At 42.0% G+C, this 23,978-nt stretch overlaps 1 protein-coding gene across 1 annotated transcript; it reads left to right on the top strand.

Moving 5' to 3' along the window:
• The first annotated feature begins 1,715 nt into the window (after window positions 1-1,715).
• LOC123156105 (nuclear transport factor 2) lies at window positions 1,716-5,118 on the top strand. Its single transcript, XM_044574274.1, has 9 exons — window positions 1,716-2,038; window positions 2,134-2,274; window positions 2,731-3,025; window positions 3,468-3,745; window positions 3,832-3,994; window positions 4,084-4,202; window positions 4,293-4,358; window positions 4,519-4,594; window positions 4,741-5,118. The coding sequence occupies exons 1-9, from the start codon at window positions 2,012-2,014 to the stop codon at window positions 4,881-4,883; spliced, it is 1,308 nt and encodes a 435-aa protein (XP_044430209.1). The 5' UTR covers window positions 1,716-2,011; the 3' UTR covers window positions 4,884-5,118.
• Window positions 5,119-23,978: the final 18,860 nt, after the last annotated feature.

Raw genomic sequence — 23,978 nt, 5'->3', positions numbered from 1 at the left:
TCTGCAAGACATGGGGCAGACCCGAGGGGTTCTCCGTCAGCATGCATCTGTAGCCTAAAGTGAAAGATGTAACCCTAACAATTAGGAGAAGAGGCAGACCCGAGAGGTTCTCCGTCACCATGCATTGGGAAGACGTACGGACGGAGAAATAATCACACAGAGAAGAAAATGAAAGCGTACCAAGCATGAGCCAGGGAAAGGAGGAGCGACCTTCCTCGCTTGTGGGTCCTCACAACCATTCATGGTTGTGGGGATTAGGTTGTCCACTAGCACATCCGAATTGGGCCAACCTATGAAGTCATAGAAGCACTCCTAGAAATACAATTAGTTAAACACATTTATGAAGGCACTAAGTAAGCAACATATCTAAGAACAATATGATAAAACCGCTCACCACCAAGATCTTCGTTCTCTCACCCTCGTCCATGCCAACAAGAGCTATGGGCAGAAGTGTTCCTCATCTTCCAACAATCCCTCGGTTGAACCATCTTGCTCACACGGGTCGTGATGGTATCATCTGGAAGAGCCTCAAAAGGGTTTGCTGAGAAGATTTCATACGATAAAGCACGAGAAGCGATCCACACCACGAAAATGGAGAAGAGAAGTTCAGCAAAAGGCAAATCATTTTCGTCCTGGTCGAGATGGAGACCGCCTTATAAAGGCACAAGGGGAATGATTTGTGTGCTTCACGCAAGAGCACAAGTGTGCTCCCTTGTGGAACACATGTGTGTATCACGCGGGAGCACAAGGTGCGCCTCATCCCACGAGAGCGCACGTTAGTTCAGCTAGGAAGTTAGTACAATATGTTTGAAAGCACATGTTCGTTCACTTTGGGAGCACATGTGTGCTTCACCCCACGAGCGCACAAGTTATTACACTTGGGAGCAAATGTTAGTACAAATTGGGAGCACATATTAATTCACTCTGGGAGCATAGGTGTGCTTCACACAGAGCATCATGTGGGCCTCACCCGTCGGAGCACAAATTAGTTCGCTTGGTAGCACATATTAGTACAGTGTGAGAACACGAGTTAGTATAGTTTTGGAGAACAAATTTTGCCAATTTTTTTCGTCAAAATTAACATGGGAAATACTTTTAAAGATCTCGGCCTAAGAAACTAAACAATGAAAATAGTTTGTAATTTAGATGCACCGTTCACGAGATATGTCGTTTAAAAAATGGATCTAAGAAAAAAAATGAACAAACAACCAACCTCCTAAAACTTAGCACATATGAAAAAATCCATCAAAATATTTTGGTACCAACACATAGGCCCCAAATGACCCTATATTATCTTTTCTTTAGGGGTTAGCCTATACTGTATTGATCGAATTCCACGGAGAGTGGGATAATGCTTACATTATGTGGTTGGCCAAACCACACAAGACTTCGTGGAGCTAGATTAAGAGCATATCTAGCTAAGCTATGAGCTTCTATGTTACTATCTTGAATTTTAAAAATAAAACTACAAGAATAAGCGGTAGAACGAGCTGCAAATGACCCTATACCATTTTTTAATTTTTAGAATTTTTTTGAGGGATTTTTTTTCTTTTTTAGATGAATGACCGTATACCATCTTTTAATAATAATAAAAAAAGGCCTAGACCATGGGCTAAGTTTTTGTTTTTTGGAGTGGAGACCATGGGCCAAACTGAAGCCCAAATGACGATAGGCCAGGAAATCCAACAGAATCCTGAAAGGAAAGTGAGATCGAATCGCATCGTAGGGCAAGGGCAACCGGTATCTCTCTCCCTCCCCTCGTGCCCCTCCTCCCGGCCGTCATAAGAGACGAGTCGAGTCGAGTCCACCCACGCGACGCCAATCCATCTCCTCTCCTCTCCATCCTGCGAAAGGTGCAGACGCGAATACGCACGAGCAATCAGGGCGGACACATCCTCTCGCGGCGGCGGCTGCTGCTGCAGCGGCTTCGGATTTCGAGACGCTCTCCCTTTTAGATCTTGCCCGCGGAATCAGCAGATCTAGGGTTATTCCCTACTCCACTGCACTCCCCATGGCTTCGGCGGCGGCGGCGACTCAAGTAATCCCCCTTCCTTATCTCTGTCTCCCCCGAACCTTTTGCGCCCTCTTATGCTCGGATCGGTGACTGATGTTGCGATTGGATTTGGCTGGCAGGTGGGCACTTACTTCCTCCGCAACTACTACAATCTGTTGCAGCAGAACCCCGATGTCGTCCACCAGTTCTACAGCGAAGCAAGCACCATGGTCCGCGTCGACGACCTCAACGGGACCAACACCACTGCTAACTCAATGATGGTTGCTATCTCTCACAATCTATATATTACCTTTATACAGTATGTGTCAACTATTTAAGGTTTATATATATTTGGGCTGTGCTTTTGTGGTATTTTGGACTGTCAGTGTTTTGACTGATTTTTACCATCTCAATGCTTGGCATTCATGTAGGTTTTAGCATAACTTCTGCGCTCATGGTATGTTACCTTGCCATGTTGCATCATTAGTTTGTCCTGTATGTGGTGTTTGTCCATCTGCTGAGTTGCATACTTATTAGTCGTTTTGTTTGCGCCTTTTCTTCGTTGAGTCTACTTATTGATGCTGTTCTGTTGCCCTCTATGCTGTTTTGTTTGTTTGCTCTGCTGGTTCAAATACACCTGTTGCCCCTAAACAACTCAATTATATATGCAATTTGAGTCTGCCACTTTTTTGTTTGTTTCCTTTGTTACTTTATAATAACAAATTTGTTGCCTGCAGGATATACACTCCCTTATCATGTCCCTCAATTTCACCCAAATCGAGATAAAAACTGCCAACTTTGCCAACTCATGGGGAGATGGGGTGCTAGTGATGGTCTCTGGTCTTGTACAGACCAAAGAGTACAGCAACCAAAGGAAATTTATCCAGATGTTTTTCCTTGCGCCTCAGGAGAAAGGTTATTTTGTGCTCAATGATTATTTCCACTTTGTTGACCAAGAACAAGTGCAACCTGCACAGGTGAGAGCTCACGAAGCCTTTGAGACTAACATGGCATCCAACACAGTCCAAACAAGTAAGATTTATCATCCTAAATAAATATATAAACTATTGGTCTTTGCATTTTAATTGTTATTACCCATGAAATAGCCAATGATGTTATGGATATGTTACAGCACGCGCCATATCTGCTTGCCTGTATTGACCGTCTCTCCCTTATCTATTTCTTCGTTGAGTACATACAGTTGATTTAACTCCAAATAAGATTTCAAATTTTTTTCCAGTGGCAACGTAAATAAGGTACACTGTGTTGAGAATGTTCATGCAAGTCATTATGTTTAATATCTCTGGGCAATAATAGAAATGGTAGTTTAGATTTTACACCAGCTGAGCACAGATTGTTCCAAATTATAATGCTTCCATGGAGAAATATTAGTGTCTCCTGGTAATGTCCATGGTCCTGTATCGTTGCTGCTTCAAAGTTTTGTTGGCATTTTGTTTAAATGCTCCGCCTGCAGGTGCAGAGTACATTCATGAAGAAAGTCGAACAATGCAAGCTGTTCCAGTAACATCTGAAGAAAATGATGCTGTTGACAGTTACACTTACTCTGAGCCACCACTGCAAGTAGTTTCTCAGTCGGACAACTGGGGAGATGAATCTCTTCAAGAGGAAGCACTTTCTTCCTTCTCGAATGGAATGGCGATGGCACCAGAGGAGCCAGCACAACCTCCGCCTGTGCAGCCTCATGTTGAGGAACCTGTTGGGGAGCCCGTAAAGAAGACATATGCTTCTATTGTATGTGGGACCTTCCTTTCCTTCATATGCATTGTGTTGTGCTATCTAGATGACATGTCTTTAAAATGATGATTCTGATGATGCAGCTAAGAACCGCAAAAGCCCCACCTCCGTTCCCTTTTGCTCAATCAGCGCCTGTGAATAAACCTCACCCTACAACAGAAGCAAGCCAGGCAACTCTAGGGACTTCATCGGTGGCAGCAGATAAGCCAAAATCTGACTTCTACGCAGAAGGCCATGATGAAGAAGGTTTTTCTGTCTTTATGCTTGCCTAATTTACATTTGTTTGTTTAAGTTCCCCACTGTTTGCTGATTGTAATATTTATTTCATAAATTAGAGAGCAAATCTGTTTATGTTGGGAATGTGCCGCAAAATGTAACTGAGGCTGATCTTGAGAATGAGTTCAAGAAGTTTGGCCAGCTCATCCCTGATGGTGTTGCTATCAGAAGCCGAAAGGTTTGCAATTGAATTGGCTTTCTGATTCTGATTCACCACTTGGTATATAACATGAGCAAATGTTCATTTGATTGATGGTGGAATTTGCAGGAGACTGGTGGCTACTATGCTTTTGTGGAATTCGAGGAACTGAGTGGCGTTCACAATGCATTGAGGGTTGTTTATTGGAATTCACATTTGATACTCTTAATAATTCTTTAATTTCTCGTTTAAAAATTATATTGCTTAGGTTTGGCTTGTTCAACTGTAGTGATGATCGTTGTTATTTAGCATAGTTTAGCTAGTCATAATCTGAAACCATCTTGGTGGATTTCAGGCTTCACCACTTGAAATAAATGGGCGGCAGATATATGTCGAGGAGCGGAAGCCTAACAGTGGAATAAGGGGAGGAAGTAAGTTGGTTTCTTTCTCAATAGTTGTCCATTTTGATGCATTTGCCCTATTCAAATGAATAATGTAAGCTGCTAGCAGAAGTGTGAGCCGTGCTTGTGAAGATACCCTGAGCTCTGTATATGTTTTTTATGTCCTGCATTTGCAGGAAGGGGGGGAGGCAGAGGTCGCTTTGGCGGCAGTGGCAGAGGATATGCGAGAGGTGACGAGTACAGCGGTAGCCGTGGAAAGTCGAATGGTTATCAGCGTGTCCCTCACCACGAGAGGGGCATTTTGGGGGCAAGGAACTGATGCCCCATGGCGATAGGAGGAAGCATAAGAGGTGGTTTTGATCCGTGAGAAGTGGAGCAGGAGTTGTAAAACTAAACTATTGGAGCGCTCCATTCTGTTAGGTTGCGTTTTCGGTTTTGGGGTTTGTCTTGAGTTTGCCGCAGCAGCTCGTCCGTGGACGTGCCCGTCCGTTCTTACCAACAGATACTCTATGTTGCTATTCTGTCTTCTCGTTAATGTTAGAGCTGTTCTTTTCGGTCTTCTGTCATTTGTGCGCCTGTGGCTACGTCCTTTTTGTGTTGGACGCTTACTTAGCCAGCAGAGACGGCGCCTTCTCCGGCCACCGGCAATCCCCATCTGCATCTCTTCCGCCATATATGTTCAGACTGCAGTGATGCCTCAAAAATGATATAGGCCTCCTTTTTGCATTCTTTGCATGCAAGAATTAAAAATGAACACACCAATGCATGTAATGTTCCTACTCATCTAGTGGCTAAGTATGTATGCACTGTAATTAACCTAAACTAATACATGAGTTTAATTGGGATAGTTTTTTAAAATACGAGATATAAAATGCCTTGGTTGATGAGATTTGAGCCCTATAAATCGAAAGGGAGAGATTATTTGTTTTCCTTTAAAATATGAAGGGTTGATTCTATCCTACATAGAATAGGAAACAGTCCTACAAACCAATGGGCTTCAAAGGAATTGTTTCTATAAAATTATTCTTTACTTTCTTTCAAGTTCTTAGGAACAATAGCTGCAAAGGGAAAAGAAGTGATTATCTATACAGATTTTGATGAACATAAATTGGTGCCATGCTGTACCCAGGGGATGGCATGCTGTTGTTGTGCTGGTGTCATCGTTATTGATAATTGCCGAACATGCCATGTTCAGGCGCCTCGTCCCGAACGAGCTAATCACCGTTGATTTCAGGCACGAATTTTAGAGCTAGGACTTCTGCCACATCATCCTTTTTTCTCGTTCGGATAAAAGACATGTCGCTGCGAACGCCTCACCTATGTTATCTGCATCCCCTTTTTCCCACCGCTCTCTGACTGAAATCCCACCCCTCTCGCTCGGTACATGGAGAAGTACAGCGGCGAGGGCCGTCACTGACCAGGTCCCCCCACCGGAGGGATAGCAGGGGCCAAGAGGAGGGTGATGAGTCCGCGGAGGTGCTGCTTGCGGTGGGTGAGCGGCGACGACTGCTCGTGGGGGAATGGCGGCGACTACTCATGGCAGACCAGTTCAGGGAAGCTCGACCACGGCCGGGGGGAGGTGTCCGCGGAGGTGCTGGGCGGCGGCGGTAGCACGTGGCTACTGGGGGAGCCTCAAGCTCGAGGAAGCGTGTGGGGGCGGCGGTACCGAGGCTTAGGCAGCGACGAGCAGCGGCGCCCCCACGACCGCGTCCATGCGTGCCTCCGCAAGGAAGACGACACAGAGGAGAGAAGGACGTCAAGGAGCACGGCCCGGTACCCATGACCTCCGTCAGATCCGGCGACGACTCGTGCAATGTGCATTTTTCCTTCTTGTTCCCCACATATTTTGCTGATGATGGACGCCACACTACTCGATTTGGAGCATTTTGATCCTCATTTTTTGTGTAAATTGTGATGTTATCCTGTCACACACATCCATGTTTGTCCCATGTTTGATGAACCAGGGATTGGTTTCTTCAATTAGTATATGAACAATGAAGTAATGACTGCATTGACCATGGCAACTCTGCTTTATGGATTCAAAAAATTCATGATGGAAAAACATGTTTGTATTGCCATGGTCTACAAATAATTTCATCAAAATTATTTAAGCTACTTTTCAGTTTTCACATGGCAAATTTGCCATGTCTATTCATCTCTGATTTCACTCTACTTTTGCCATGGCAATTAATGACATGAAAAGTTTTACTCTTTTTTGCCATGGTCCTTGTGATATGTTTGCCATGGCAAAAATTTCTGAATCTTTCTACAACATGGCATTCTTGCCATCCTTTAAATAGTGATCCACCATTTTCTTCAAAAGTATGCTAGTTTTTATATCTCTAACATGACAAAGTTACTATATGGACCATGGCAAAAGTAATTGATAGCCGAAAGGGGGGACCCCGAGGAATAGGTTTCATTTTCCGGTTTAGGCTTGAGATAAATTAGGAACTGAACCTATATCGGCATGGCATATATTTAAATATTATTGCCATGGAAATTTTTACTCCTTATTTGCTACGGAACTTTTTCTTTGCCATGAAACTTTTTAATTATGGACCATGCCAAATAACCTTGGCGATTTTCTAGGGACAATGGCAAACTTTTTTTAGGCATGGCAGAATTTGTTAGTGAATTTGCCCCATGGCAAGTTCACATATATGCTCATGGCAAGTTTCTTTTTTCAAGACAATGTCAAACTTTCTTTTCATTATGGAATACGGCAAATTCACTAGATGCCCCATGGCAAGTTCACTTATATGCCCATGGCAAGTTACTTTTTCCAAGACAATGTCAAACTCTTTTTTTTATTATGGAATACGACAAATTCACTAGATGCCCCATGCATGGCAAGTTCACTTATATGCCCACGACAAGTTTCTCTTTTCAAGACAATTTTTTATTATTATGGAATGCGGTAAATTCACTAGATGTCCCATGGCAAGTTCACTTATATGCCCATGGCAAGTTTCCCTTTTTTAAGACAATGTCAAACTCATTTTATTATGGAATACGACAAATTCACTAGATGTCCCATGGCAAGTTTACTTATATGCCCATGACAAGTTTCTCTTTCCAATACAATGTCAAACTTTTTTTAATTATGGAATACAGCAAATTCACTAGATGTCCCATGGCAAGTTCACTTATATGACCATGGCAAGTTTGTTTCTTAAAGACAATGTCAAATTTTATTATTATTATTATGGAATACAACAAATTCACTAGATGTCCCATGGCATGTTCACTTATATGCCCATGGCAAGTTTCTTTTTTCAAGACAATGGCAATTTGGAATAATGGCAAACTTTCTTCTCCTTATACCATGGCAATTTCACTTTTGTGGACCATGGTAAATTTCTTTTTGGTTGACTTCTACGGCAAACTTTTTCTTTGATGGACCATGGCAATTTCACCCAATTTTCATAGTTTACAAAATGGCCATGGAAATTATTTCACCTTTCTTTTGCCACGAGCTAATGACACTTTTTACATGTTCTTTTTCTACATTATAATCAACTTACAAAATATGTGAATACAGAGATCATTTCTTTTTCATATCCATGTCAATGTTATTAGATCATTTGCCATGATTTTATAGACTTTTGTTTTTTTAACTTGTCAATGAACTATGTTCATCGTCATATTTTTTTAAATAAAATTGCCATTTCAATGTAATTTTTGTCTTCTTTGAATGTGTCGTCAGCTACAGAACGAAAAGTTCAAAATTTTCCATGTACATTTTTTCGTCTATATTTTGCCATGATTCCAAGTTTGCTTTAACTTCTTGGAATCATGGTAATCTGAATCAGTCGAACACAACAATTTTATATTCAAAATACATGGAAACTTAATTTTCATAGCCATGACAATTTATTTCCAGTTCCACGATAATTTTAGTTTCTTAATAGATAATGGCAAATTTTATTTTTTACCCAAGAGCATGGAAAATTTATTTTTTAAGACATAGCAAATTTATTTTCATATGGACGACTACTTTAGTTTTTTCATGGACCCATGGCAAATTTATTTTTCATGGCATGGCAAATTAGGTGTTGACAGCTCACTTTGGCAACTATATGACTTTCGTTCAACACACATGGCAAATTAGTCTACCATCGCAATCTGTTTTGGCCATGCTTTTTTCTGTTGAAGTTGTCATCGTCCCATTTTGAATATATCTTGGTAATTATATTGTGTATGTCATGGCATTTGTTCGAAATTATGTTGTCATGGCAAACTACTTCCATCATATGAATTTTTGTGTTTTTGCATTCTAGTATTGTATATGACGTTTACAATTTTGTACACTACATGGCAAAATACTTATTACATATGTTTGTTCTAATTTTTTGTAAATAGGTAACTGTTTTGGGCCATGAGGCCCATGAAGGTCATGGCTGACGTAGTTTGTTCGGGGCGTAGGGTGATCCTACTGAACGATTTGGTTCGTTCGAGGGGGAGCTACACACCGAACCTTTCATTCTGTCTGGGAAGCTCCCAGACCGAACGTCAGGTGGATATCGACGTCCTAGTCTTTTGCTATCCGAAATAGCTACGTTTCAGTCGACTGAATTTTCGTAGTTCGGTCAGTCGAAGGAAGAAATAGCCGGAGGGGAGGAAGAAACTCGCCGGAGGGGAGGAAGAAGCTCGTTCGACAAGCTACCCCGGTGCCTATCTTAGGGTTCAGGGTGGGGCGGTGGTGGACAGCTGTGGTGGGGGCGGTGGTGCGGCGGTGGTGTGGGGATTCGCTCGAGAAAAAAGTCGGTGCAGCGGGGACTAGAGGGATGGTCGGGGCGGTGGGAGACCGGCGGTGGGGGTGGTTCTGGGGAGGGCGGTGTGGCGCGAGCGGCAGGGGCCGGCTGTCCGGCCGGTGGTCCGTGGCGGCGACTGGGGAGAGATTTGGGGGAGGAAGAAGAGAAAGAGGTGGAAGATGATGCCTGGACTTTGGAGCCTGATGTGACGACTGGAATAAAATTGACTGACCACTTCAAAGTTTCAGTCGACTGTTCGGAAGCCACTCTCTTTGCTATCAAAGGTAGCCCTAGGAAAGGGAAGAGAGAAAGAGGCTGGCTTGGTCTCCCCTAGCGGTATATAAAGGAGGAACCGGGGCCAGAAAAAGGGGAACAATCATGTTACACATTCACACAACTCAACAAGAACACACACATGACAAAGGGAATTACACCTCCTCGGTGGCTTGCATCTGGATAAACAAAACCTTCACATCTATAGTGATTTGAATTGTTTGGCCCCTGACCGAATCTCTTAAAGGGGGTCCCTTCGATCTCGACGATCACCCATCAACATTTGGCACACCGGGGTCAAGACGTCTCTCTTTGGTCAACTTCTCCAACCTTGTCGAAACACAAGCTATCACGAAGGATCATGGTTGAGGCTTGCCACACCACCCAGCGAGAAAGCTTCTACCCGCTACAAACGACCGTCCCAACAACGGCTCGACCTCGGGAAGCCATGCCCAAATCCTCGGAAGCGGATCCTCTAACATCCTCAAGGGATGTCACGAAGCTACAGTGAAATGCGTGTGTAAAGCGAAGAAGGGATGTCAGGCTTACTGTAGCAACTACTGTGCGGATTTACTGTAGCATATACAAAAATAAATCAAAAAATAATTTTATTGCACCATAATTTTTTTTGTATGTAATTTTTGTAAATCTATACAATAGATTTGTAATTTATAAATTAATTATAATCATTTTAGGCTTAACCATATGGATGTGAAGAAGGGATGTCACGGTTACTATAGCTTAGATGACATCCCTTGAGGATGTTAGAGGATCCGGTTCCAAATCCTCCCCCAGCCAGAAGAAGGAAGGGCTAGCACCCAGCGGCCCATCATTGTGCGTGCTATCACGTCCTTGGACCTTGGAGGCTTGTAAGTAGCAGTGGGAAAGGCCTCTTGAGCACTCCACCCTGCACACGGGCTCCGCGGGGGGGGGGGGGGGGTATCCTTTTTGCAATGTTTTCCAACCTGAGTTCTTGAGTTCTTTTTTTCTTCTCCTTTCATTCATTTTACCAGCTACCCCCTTGGCAAGGCCCTTTTTTCCAGGTGCTATGAATTCTTGGTCTTTTCGCTTTAACTCGGGGATGTCCGGCCGGGTGGGCAAAACAAGGCAGCATGTTTCTGTCTAGTTCAACGGTAGAGTGACTGTGCTCCGGTTTTCCCCGGACGCCATTATACCCTCCCCGGGCAAGCCGCGATTGCTCAGATAACCTCGCGCCCTTCTCCGCCTGCTTGACCGGTCGCCCCAGGTTAAGGGGCGGGCTCACGACAACAAGCCTTGGCCGCCAACAAGAGCGTAAGATTGAAGGAAATATGCCCTAGAGGCAATAATAAAGTTGTTATTTTATATTTCCTTATTCATGATAAATGTTTATTATTCATACTAGAATTATATTAACTGGAAACTTGATACATGTGTGAATACATAGACAAAACACCATGTCCCTAGTATGCCTCTACTTGACTAGCTTATTGATCAAAGATGGTTAAGTTTCCTAGCCATAGATATGTGTTTTCATTTGATGAACGGGATCATATCATTAGGAGAATGATGTGATGGACAAGACCCATTCGTTATCTTAGCATAATGATCGTTCAGTTTTATTGCTACTTTTTTCTTCATGTCAAATATATATTCCTCCGACTATGAGATTATGCAACTCCCAAACACCGGAGGAATGCCTTGTGTGCTATCAAATGTCACAACATAACTGAGTGATTATAAATATGCTCTACAGGTATCTTCTAAGGTGATTGTTTGGTTGGCATAGATCGAGATTAAGATTTGTCACTCCGAGTATCGGAGAGGTATCTCTGGGCCCTCTCGGTAATGCACATCATATGAAGCCTTGCAAGCAATGTGACTAATGAGTTAGTTGCGAGATGATGCATTACAGTACGAGTAAAGAGACTTGCCCATAACGATATTGAACTAGGTATGAAGATACCAACAGTCGAATCTCGGGCAAGTAACATACCGATGACAAAGGGAATAACATATGTTGACATTGCAGTTCGACCGATAATGATCTTCGTAGAATATGTGGGAACCAATATGAGAATCTAGGTTCTGCTATTGGTTATTGACCGGAGAGGTGTCTCGGTCATGTCTACATAGTTCTCGAACCCGTAGGGTCCGCACGCTTAACGTTCGATGACAATATGTATTATATGAGTTATGTGTTTTGGTGACCGAAGGTTGTTCGGAGTCTCGGACGAGATCACAGACATGACGAGGAGTCTCAAAATGGTCGAGAGGTAAAGATTGATATATTGGAAGGTAGTATTCGGACATCGGAAGGGTTCCAGAACGTATCGGGTACATATCGGAGTACCGGAGGGGGTTACCGGATCCCCCTAGGGAAATATATGGGCCATATGAGGGAGGCACACCAGCCCACAAAGGGGTGGCCCACCCCCCATAGGGAAGGAGGCCGAATTGGACTAGGGGAGGGGGCGGCGCCCCCCTTTCCTTCTCCTACTCCCTCTCCTCCCCCCTTTCCCCCTTCGGTAAAAGGAAAGGGGGGGCCGAATCCTACTAGAAGCCCAAGTGGGACTCCTCCCACTTGGGGCGCGCTTAGGGCCAGCCTCCTCTCCCTCCCTCCTTTATATACTGGGGGGCGCCCCTAGAAGACACACCAATTTCTCTAAGCCGTGTGCGACGCCCCCTTCCACAGTTTACGCCACCGGTCATAATCTCGCGGTGCTTAGGCGAAGCCCTGCGTGGATCACATCACCATCACCGTCACCACACCATCGTGTTGACTGAACTCATCTACTCCTTCGACCCTCTAATGGACCAAGAGCTCGAGGGACGTCATTGCGCTGAACGTGTGCAGAACTTGGAGGTGTCGTACGTTCGGTACTCGAATTGTCGAAAAGAGAAGATGTTCGACTACATCAACTGCGTTAAGCAAATGCTTCCGCTTTCGATCTACGAGGGTATGTGGACATACTCTCCCACTCTCGTTGATATGCATCTCCTTGATAGATCTTGCGTGAGCATAGGATTTTTTTTGAAATTGCATGCTACGTTTCCGAACAGTGGCATCCGAGCTAGTTCTATGCGTAGGTGATATGCACGAGTAGAACACAAAGAGTTGTGGGCAGTGATAGTCATACTGCCTACCATCAATGTCTTATTTTGATTCGGCAGTATTGTTGGATGAAGCGGCCCGGACCAACCTTAAATGACCACGTTCATGAGACCGGTTCCGCCGATAGACATGCAACTAGTTTTGCATAAAGGTGGCTGTCGGGTGTCTGTTTCTCCAACTTTAGTCGAATCGAATTTGACTGCGACCGGTCCTTGTGAAGGTTAAAACAACAAACTTGATAAATCACCGTTGTGGTTTTGTGCCGTAGGTAAGAACGGTTCTTGCTAGAAGCCCGTAACAGCCACGTAAAACTTGCAACAACAAAGTGGAGGACGTCTAACTTGCTTTTGCAGGGCCTATTGTGATGTGATATGGTCAAGACATGATGTGATATACGTTTTTGTATGAGATGATCATGTTTTGTAAAATTTATCGGCAACTGGCAGGAGACTTATGGTTGTCGCTTTATTGTATGAAATACAAACGCCATGTAATTCCTTTACTTTATTACTAAGCGGTAGTGATAGTCGTAGAAGCAATAGTTGGCGAGATGACCACGACACTATGATGGAGATCAAGGTGTCAAGCCAGTGACGATGGAGATCATGACGTTGCTTTGGTGATGGAGATCAAAAGTACAAGATGATGATGGCCATATCATGTCACATATTTTGATTGCATGTGATGTTTATCTTTTTGCATCTTATTTTGCTTAGTACGGCGGTAGCATTATATGATGATCCCTTAACTAAATTTCAAGGTATAAGTGTTCTCCCCGAGTATGCACCGTTGCGAAAGTTCTTCGTGCTGAGACACCACGTGATGATTGGGTGTGATAAGCTCGACGTTCAAATACAACGGGTGCAAGCCAGTTTTGCACATGCGGAATACTAGGGTTAAACTTGACGAGCCTAGCATGTACAAACATGGCTTCAGAACACTAGAGACCGAAAGGTCGAAAGTGAATCATATAGTGGATATGATCAACATAGAGATGTTCACCATTGATGACTACTCCATCTCACGTGATGATCGGACATGGTTTAGTTGATTTGGATCACGTATCATTTAGATGACTTGAGGGATGTCTACCTAAGTGGGAGTTCTTAAGTAATATGATTAATTGAACTTAATTTATCATGAACTTAGTCCTGATAGTTTTTGCATATCTATGTTCTAGATCAATGGCCCGTGCTACCGTTATCTTGAATTTTAATGCGTTCCTAGAGAAAGCTAAGTTGAAATATGATGGTAGCAACTACACGGACTGGTCTGTAACTTGAGGATTATCCTCATTGCTGCACAGAAGAATTATGTCCTTGATGCACCGCTAGGTGTACCACCCGCCCTAGCAACTACAGACATTGTGAATGCGTGACAGTCGCGTGTTGATGACTACTCGTTAGTTTAGTGTGCCATGCTTTACGGCTTAGAATCAGGACTTCAAAGACGGTTTGAACGTCATGGACCATATGAGATGTTCCAGGAGTTGAAGTTAATATTTCAAGCAAATGCCCGAGTTGAGAGATATGAAGTCTCCATCAAGTTCTATAGCTGCAAGATGGAGGAGAATAGTTCTGCTAGTGAGCACATACTCAGAATGTCTGGGATACCATAATCAATTGACTCAGCTAGGAGTTAATCTTCTAGATGATTGTGTCATTGAAAGAGTTCTTCAATCAGTGCCACCAAGCTCCAAAGGCTTCGTGATGAATTACAATATGCAAGGGATGGAAAAGACTATTCCCGAGTTCTTCGCAACGCTAAAGGCTGCGGAGATAGAAATCAAGAAGGAGCATCAAGTGTTGATGGTTAACAAGACCACTAGTTTCAAGAAAAAGGGCAAGGGAAAGAAGGGGAACTTCAAAAAGAATGACAAGCAAGTTTTCACTCCCGGGAAGAAACCCAAAGCTGGACCCAAGCTTTAAACTGAGTGCTTCTACTGCAAAGGGACTGGCCATGGAAGCGGAACTGCCCCAAGTATTTGGCGGATAAGAAGGATGGCAAAGTGAACAAAGGTATATTTGATATACATGTTATTGTTGTGTACCTTACTAATTCTCATAGTAGTGCATGGGTATTTGATACCGGTTTGGTTGATCATATTTGTAACTCGAAACAGGGACTACGGATTAAACGAAGATTGGCTAAGGACGAGGTGACAATGCGCGTCGGGAATGGTTCCAAGGTCGATGTGATCGCCATCGGCATGCTACCACTACATCTACCTTCGGGATTAGTTTTAGACCTGAATAATTGTTATTTGGTGGCAGCGTTGAGCATGAACATTATATCTAGATCTTGTTTAGTGCGAGATGATTATTCATTTAAATAAGAGAATAATGGTTGTTCTATTTATGTGAGTAATATCTTTTATGGTCATGCACCCTTCAAGAGTGGTCTATTTTTGTTGAATCTCGATCATGGAGATACACATATTCATAATATTGATGCCAAAAGATGCAAAGTTGATAATGACAGTGCAACTTATTTGTGCCACTATTGTTTGGGTCATATCGGTGTAAAGCGCATGAAGAAACTCCATGCAGATGGAATTTTGAAATCACTTGATTACGAATCATTTGATACTTGTGAACCGTGCCTTATGGGAAAGATGACAAAAACTCCGTTCTCCGGAACAATGGAACGAGCTAATTTTGGAAATAATACATACCGATGTATGCGGTCCGATGAGTGTTGAGGCTCGTGGCGGGTATCGTTATTTTCTGACCTTAACAGATGATTTGAGTAGATATGGGTATATTTACTTAATGAAACATAAGTCTCAAACATTTGAAAGTTCAAAGAATTTCAGGGTGAAGTGGAGAATCATCATAACAAGAAAATAAAGTTTCTACAATCTGATCGTGGAGGTGAATATTTGAGGTACGAGTTTAGCCTTCATTTAAAACAATGTGGAATAGTTTTGCAGCTCACGCCACCTGGAACACCACAGCGTAATGGTGTGTCCGAACATCGTAACCGCATTTTATTAGATATGGTGCAATCTATGATGTCTCTTACCTATTTACCACTATCATTTTGGGGTTATGCATTAGAGACAGCTGCATTCACGTTAAACAGGGTGCCGTCAAAATCCGTTGAGATGACACCGTATGAACTGTGGTTTAGCAACAAACCTAAGCTGTTGTTTCTTAAAGTTTGGGGATGCAATGCTTATGTCAAAAGGCTTCAGCCAGATAAGCTCGAGCCCAAATCGGAGAAGTGCGTCTTCATAGGATATCCTAAGGAAACAATTGGGTACACCTTCTACCATAGATCCGAAGGCAAAATCTTTGTTGCCAAGAATGGAACCTTTCTAGAGAAGGAGTTTCTCTCGAAAGAAGTGAGTGGGAGGAAAGTAGAACTTGATGAGGTAATTGCACCTTCTCTCAATTTGGAAAGTAGCTCATCCAAGAAATCCATTCCCGTGATGCCTACACCAACTGGAGAAGAAGCTAATGATAATGATCATGAAACTTCAGATTAAGTTGCTACAGAAACTCGTAGGTCAACCAGAGCATGATCCGCACCAGAGTGGTATGGTAATCTAGTTCTGGAAGTCATGTTACTTGACCATGATGAACCTACAAACTATGAAGAAGCTATGATGAGCCCAGATTCCGATAAATGGATTGAGGCCATGAAATCTGAGATAGGATCCATGTATGAGAACAAAGTGTGGACTTTGGTGGATCTGCCTGATGATCGGCGACCCATAGAGAATAAATGGATCTTTAAGAAGAAGACCGACACTAATGGTAATGTTACTGTCTATAAAGCTCGACTTGGTGCAAAAGGTTTTTGACATGTTCAAGGAGTTGACTACGATGAGACTTTCTCACTCGTAGCGATGCTTAAGTCTGTCCAAATCATGTTAGAAAGTGCCGCATTTTATGATTATGAAATCTGGCAAATGGATGTTAAAACTGCATTCCTTAATGGATTTCTTAAAGAAGAGTTTTATATGATGCAACCAGAAGGTTTTGTCAATCCTAAAGGAGCTAACAAAGTGTGTGAACTCCAGCGATCCATTTATGGACTGGTGCAAGCATCTCAGAGTTGAAATATACGCTTTGATGAGGTGATCAAAGCATATGGTTTTATACAAACTTTTGGAGAAGCCTGTATTTACAAGAAAGTGAGTGGGAGCTCTATCGCATTTCTAATATTATATGTGGATGACATATTGTTGATTGGAAATGATGTAGAATTTCTGGATAGCATAAAAGGATACTTGAATAAAAGTTTTTCAATGAAAGACCTCGGTGAAGCTGCTTATATATTGGGCATCAAGATCTATAGAGATAGATCAAGATGCTTGATAGGACTTTCACAAAGCACATACCTTGATAAAGTTTTGAAGAAGTGCAAAATGGATCAGTCAAAGAAAGGGTTCTTGCCTGTGTTACAAGGTGTGAAGTTGAGTCAGACTCAACGCCCGACCACTGCAGAAGATAGAGAGAAAATGAAAGTCATTCCCTATGCCCCAGCCATAGGTTCTATCATGTATGCTATGCTGCGTACCAGGCCTAATGTGTGCCTTGCTATAAGTTTAGCAGGGAGGTACTAGATCACTTGACAGCGGTCAAGAACATCTTGAAGTACCTGAAAAGGACTAGGGATATGTTTGTCGTTTATGGAGGTGAAAAAGAGCTTGTCGTAAGTGGTTTCGTCAATGCTAGCTTTGACACTGATCCGGATGACTCTAAGTCACAAACCGGATACGTATTTTTATTGAATGGTGGAGTTGTCAGTTGGTGCAGTTCTAAGAAGAGCGTCATGGCGGGATCTACGTGTGAAGTGGAGTACGTAGCTGCTTCGAAAGCAGCAAATGAAAGAGTCTGGATGAAGGAGTTCATATCCGATCTAGGTGTAATACCTAGTGCATCGGGTCTAATGAAAATCTTTTGTGACAATACTGGAGCAATATCCTTGGTGAAGGAATCCAGATTTCAAAAAAAGACCAAACACATCAAGAGACGCTTCAACTCCATCCGACATTTGGTCAAGGAGGGAGACATAGAGATTTGTAAAATACATACAGATCTGAATGTGGAAGACCCATTGACTAAGCCTCTTCCACGACCCATTCGTTAGCTTAGCATAATGATCATTCAGTTTTATTGCTACTGCTTTCTTCATGTCAAATATATATTCCTCCGACTATGAGATTATGTAACTGCCGGACACCGGGGGAATGCCTTATGTGCTATCAAACATCACAACGTAACTGGGTGATAATAAATATGCTCTACAAGTATCTCCGAAGGTGTTTGTTGGGTTGGCATAGATCGAGATTAGGATTTGTCACTCTGAGTATTGAAGAGGTATCTCTGGGCCCTCTCGGTAATGCACATCATATTAAGCCTTGCAAGCAATGTGACTAATGAGTTAGTTCCTGGATGATGCATTACGAAACGAGTAAAGAGACTTGTTGGTAACAAGATTGAACAAGGTATAAAGATACCGACGATCGAATCTCGGGCAAGTAACATACCGATGACAAAGGGAATAACATATGTTGACATTGCGGTTTGACCGATAAAGATCTTCGTAGAGTATGTGGGAACTAATATTAACATCCAGGTTCCGCTATCGGTTATTGACCGGAGAGGTGTCTCGGTCATGTCTACATAGTTCGTGAACCCGTAGGGTTCGCACGCTTAACGTTCGATGACGATATGTATTATATGAGTGATTTGTTTTGGAGACCGAAGGTGGTTCGGAGTCCCGGATGAGATCATGGACATGACGAGGAGTCTCGAAATGGTCAAGAGGTAAAGATTAATATATTGGAAGGTAGTATTCGGACACCGGAAGGGATCCAGAATGTATCGGGTACATATCGGAGTAACGGATGGGTTACCGGAACCCCCCAGGGAAAGATATGGGCCATATGGGCCATATGAGGGAGGCACACCAGCCCATAGAGGGGTGGCACGCCCCCATAGGTGATACGTCTCCAACATATCTATAATTTTTGATTGCTCCATGCTATATTATCTACTGTTTTGGACAATATTGGGCTTTATTATCCACTTTTATATTATTTTTGGGACTAACCTATTAACCGGAGGCCCAACCCAGATTTGCTGTTTTATGCCTATTTCAGTGTTTCGAGGAAAAGGAATATCAGACGAAGTCAAAACGGAACGAAATCAACTGGAGAAGTTATTTTTGGAAGGAAAGCAACCCAAGGAACTTGGAGTGCACGTCAGGGGAGATACGGGCTGCCCACGAGGGTGGGGGGCGCGCCCACCCCCCCGGAGCGCCCCCTGCCTCGTGGGCCCCCCGTAGCTCCTCCGACGTACCCCCTGTACGCATATATACTCTTGTACCCTAAAACTTCTAGAACAGAAGATAGATCGAGAGTTCCGCCGCCGCAAGCCTCTGTAGCCACCAAAAACCTCTCGGGAGCCCGTTCTAGCGCCCTGTCGGAGGGGGAACCCATCATCGGTGGCCATCTTCATCATCCCGGCGCTATCCATGATGAGGAGGGAGTAGTTCACCCTCGGGGCTGAGGGTATGTACTAGTAGCTATGTGTTTGATCTCTCTCTCTCTCTCTCTCTCTCTCTCTCTCTTGTGTTCTCTCTCGTGTTCCCTCTATGGCACGATCTTGATGTATCCCGAGCTTTGCTATTGTAGTTGGATCTTATGATGTTTCTCCCCCTCTACTCTCTTGTGATGAATTGAGTTTCCCCTTTGAAGTTATCTTATCGGGTTGAGTCTTTTATGAGAACACTTGATGTATGTCTTGCCGTGATTATCTGTGGTGACAATGGGATATCATGTGCCACTTGATGTATGTTTTGGTGATCAACTTGCGGGTTTCGTGACATTGGGAACCTATGCATAGGGGTTGGCACACGTTCTTGACTCTCCGGTAGAAACTTTGGGGCACTCTTTGAAGTACTTTTATGTTGGTTGGATGAATCTGAGATTGTGTGATGCATATCGTATAATCATGCCCATGGATACTTGAGGTGACAATGGAGTATCTAGGCGACATTAGGGTTTTGGTTGATTTGTATCTTAAGGTGTTATTCTAGTATGGACTCTTTTATAGATCGATCCGAAAGAATAACTTTTAGGTGGTTTCGTACCCTACCATAATCTCTACGTTTTGTTCTCCGCTATTAGCGGCTTCGGAGTGACTCTTTGTTGCATGTTGAGGGATTGTTATATGATCTATCTATGTTATTATTGTTGAGAGAACTTGCACTAGTGAAAGTATGAACCCTAGGCCTTGTTTCCTATCATTGCAATACCGTTTACGCTCACTTTTACCACTTGTTACCTTGCTGCTTTTATAATTTCAGATTACAAAAACCTATATCTACTATCTATTTTGCACTTGTATCACTATCTCTTCACCGAACTAGTGCACCTATACAATTTACAATTGTATTGGGTGTGTTGGGGACACAAGAGACTTTTTGTTATTTGGTTGCAGGGTTGCTTGAGAGAGACCATCTTCATCCTACGCCTCCTACGGATTGATAAACCTTAGGTCATCCACTTGAGAGAAATTTGCTACTGTCCTACAAACCTCTGCACTTGCAGGCCCAACAACGTCTACAAGAAGAAGGTTGCGTAGTAGACATCAAGCTCTTTTCTGGCGCCGTTGCCGGGGAGGCTAGGTAAAAGGGCACTCACTCAAACCCCATCAACTAAGCTCTTTTCTGGCGCCGTTGCCGGGGAGGTGAGTGCTTGAAGGTATATCTTTAGATCTTGCAATTGAATCTTTTTGTTTATTGTTTTAGCACTAGTCTAGTTTATAAAAGAAAACAAAAAAATGGAATTGAGTTTGTCTCATACGCTTCATCTTTTTAATATCTTTCGTGAGTATGATGGAAAGGAAAATTGTGCTCAAGTGCTAGAAGAAGAATTACATAGAATGCTTGGCATGAAATATGTGAATGATGAGCATGATTGCAATGTTGTTAGTATGAATTCCTTGAATATCGATGATGCTAATGATATGCAAAGCTACAAGCTTGGGGAAGCTATGTTTGATGAAGATGATATTTTTTGTCCCCCAAGCTTTGATGAGCAAATTTACTATGATGAAAGCATGCCTCCTATCTATGATGATTATTGTGATGACACGTATGCTTTAAAGAATAATGATAACCATGAAACTTGTCATCTTGATCTTAACTTTCAATCATACGATAATTATTTTGTTGAGTTTGCTCCCACTACTATTCATGAGAAGAATTTTGCTTATGAGGAGAGTAGTAAATTTTCTATGCTAGTAGATCATGAAAAGAATGCTTTAGGTGCTGGTTATATTGTTGAATTCATTCATGATGCTACTGAAAATTATTATGAGGGAGGAACATATGCTTGTAGAAACTGCAATAATGTCAAGTTTCCTCTCTATGTGCTTAAATTTTTGAAGCTATGCTTGTTTTACTTTCCTATGCTAGCTGATCCTTGTTCCCATAAGTTGTTTGCTCACAAAATCCCTATGCATAGGAAGTGGGTTAGACTTAAATGTACTAGTCATATGCTTCATGATGCTCCCATTATATTTCAATTCTTATCTTTTATGTGAGCATCATTGTAACCATCATGCCTAGCTAGAAAGGCATTAAAGAAAAGCGCTTGTTGGGAGACAAACCAATATTTATCCTTACTATTTTTGTGTGTCCACATGATTATGCTACTGTAGTAATCATTTTTTATAGCTTTTGTTTCAATAAAGTGCCAAGTAAGACCTTTAGGATAGCTTACGGTGATAGTTGTGTTGATCCTGCTGGAAATCAGAAACTTGTGCACCCAGTAAATTAGTTTTGTTAATTCACAGAAACGTGCTTCAGATATGATTCTTTTTGCTCTGGATTGGTACACGAATTTATTAGGACTTCCTAATTTGTTAGGATTTTTGGAGTTTTAGAAGTATACGTTTGATACAGATTACTACAGACTATTCTGTTTTTGACAGATTCTGTTTTCTATGTGTTGTTTGCTTATTTTGATGAATCTATGAGTAGTATCGGAGGGTATGAGCCATAGATAAGTTGGAGTACAGTAGATATTACACCAATATGAATTTAGAATGAGTTCATTACAGTACCTAAGTGGTGGTTTTATTTTCTTATACTAACGGAGCTTACGAGTTTTGTCTTGAGTTTTGTGTTGTGGAGTTTTCAAGTTTTGGGTAAAGATTCGATGGGCTATGGAATAAGGAGTGGCAAGATCCTAAGATTGGGGATGCCCAAGGCACCCCAAGGTAATATTCAAAGGACAACCAAGAGCCTAAGCTTGGGGATGCCCCGGAAGGCATCCCCTCTTTCGTCTTCGTCTATCGGTAACTTTACTTGGAGCTATATTTTTATTCACCACATGATATGTGTTTTGCTTGGAGCATCATTTTATTTTGTTAGTATTTGCTTGCTGTTGTTTAGATTAATTTTTTGCATCTTTAGTTTCAATAAAAAAGTCAAGGATAGCCTTTGCCATGCTTATTTTGCTAGTATACATGTTGCTGTTTGAAAACAGAAAGTTTACCGCTGTTGCAAAAATTCCCTAGAAAAGTCAGAGAGTGGTATAATGTTGAACCTTTTTGCATATTGATATCTGATAAATTTATTACAGTGGGAATTTTAGTTCATAATTTTTGAAGTTAGGGAAGTATGATGACTCTTGCATTCTTTACAGACTGTACTGTTTTGGCAGATTGCTGTTATGGTTGCATTGTTTGCATATGTTTGCTTGTTTAATGATTCTATTTGAAGATAGGAGTATTAAATATGCAGAGTCATTTAGTATTCAATGTTGAATAATAATTTTAGTGATTTGGTACAGTAGAAAATGATAAGGTTTTGCATTGGTTTATACTAACCTATCTCACGAGTTCTTGTTGAGTTTGTTGTGAATGAAGCTTTTGATAAAAAGAGAAACCATGATATGAGAGGAATTAAGGAGACACAAAAGTTCAATCTTGGGGATGACCAAGGCACCTCAAGATAATATTTTAAGAAGTCTCAAGCATCTAAGCTTGGGGATGCCCCGGTAGGCATCCCACCTTTCTTCTTCAACAACTATCGGTTAGTATCGGTTGAGCCTAAGTTTTTGCTTCTTCACATGAGTTGTGTTATCCTTGCAATGTAGTTTTCTTTAGCTTTGCTTGCTGTTTGAATAAAGTATCAAGACCTGAAATTATTAAATGGGAGAGTCTTCACATAGTTACATAATTATTCGACTACTCATTGATCTTCACTTATATCTTTCGGAGTAGTTTGTTATTTGCTCTAGTGCTTCACTTATATCTTTTAGAGCATGGTGGTAGTTTTATTTTGAAGAAATAGATGAACTATTATGCTTCACTTATATTATTTTGAGAGTCTTAAATAGCATGGTAATTTGCTTAAAATAATAATATGCTAGAGCATACAGGATATGTGAAACTTTCTTTTGAGTGAATTGAATACTAAGATAAGTTTGATGCTTGATAATTGTTTTGAGATATAAAGATGGTGATATTAGAGTCATGCTAGTTGAGTAGTTGTGAATTTAAAGAATACTTGTGTTGAAGTTTGTGATTCCCGTAGCATGCACGTATGGTGAACTGTTATGTGATGAAATCGGAGCATGATTTATTTATTGATTGTCTTCCTTATGAGTGGCGGTCGGGGACGAGCGATGGTCTTTTCCTACCAATCTATCCCCCTAGGAGCATGCGTGTAATACTTTGCTTTGATAACTTCTAGATTTTTGCAATAAGTATATGAGTTCTTTATGACTAATGTTGAGTCCATGGATTATACACACTTTTTCCCATCCTTCCACCTTTGCTAGCCTCTCTAATATCGCGCACCTTTCGCCGGTATCATACACCCACCATATACCTTCCTCAAAACAGCCACCATACCTACCTATCTGGCATTTCCATAGCCATTCCGAGATATATTGCCATGCAAATTTCCACCGTTCCATTTATTATGACACGCTCCATCATTGTCATATTGCTAGCATGATCATGTAGTTGACATTGTATTTGTGGCAAAGCCACCGTTCATAATTCTTTCATACATGTCACTCATGATTCATTGTACACCGCCCGAGGCATTCATATAGAGTCATACTTTGTTCTAAGTACCGAGTTGTAATTGTTGAGTTGTCAGAAAAATAAAAGTGTGATGATCATCATTATTAGAGCATTGTCCCAAGTGAGGAAAGGATGATGGAGACTATGATTCCCCCACAAGTCGGGATGAGACTCCGGACAAAAAAAAAGAGGCCAAAAAAAGGCCCAAATAAAAAAAATGAGAAAAAAAG

This window comes from Triticum aestivum, chromosome 7B (genome assembly GCF_018294505.1).
Source record: "Triticum aestivum cultivar Chinese Spring chromosome 7B, IWGSC CS RefSeq v2.1, whole genome shotgun sequence".
NCBI classification, from domain to species: domain Eukaryota; kingdom Viridiplantae; phylum Streptophyta; class Magnoliopsida; order Poales; family Poaceae; genus Triticum; species Triticum aestivum.
Note: the sequence above shows the minus strand (reverse complement) of the source record. Positions and strands in the feature narration are given on the sequence as shown.

What these genes read in the sequence shown, in the direction of transcription:
- LOC123156105 (XM_044574274.1), top strand. Translation starts at nt 2,012, where the DNA reads ATGGCTTCGGCGGCGGCGGCGACTCAA. An exon ending in CCACTGCTAACTCAATGATG is followed by an intron (nt 2,275 to 2,730) that starts GTTGCTATCTCT and finishes TGTTGCCTGCAG; the next exon opens with GATATACACTCCCTTATCAT. An exon ending in CAGTGGAATAAGGGGAGGAA is followed by an intron (nt 4,595 to 4,740) that starts GTAAGTTGGTTT and finishes CTGCATTTGCAG; the next exon opens with GAAGGGGGGGAGGCAGAGGT.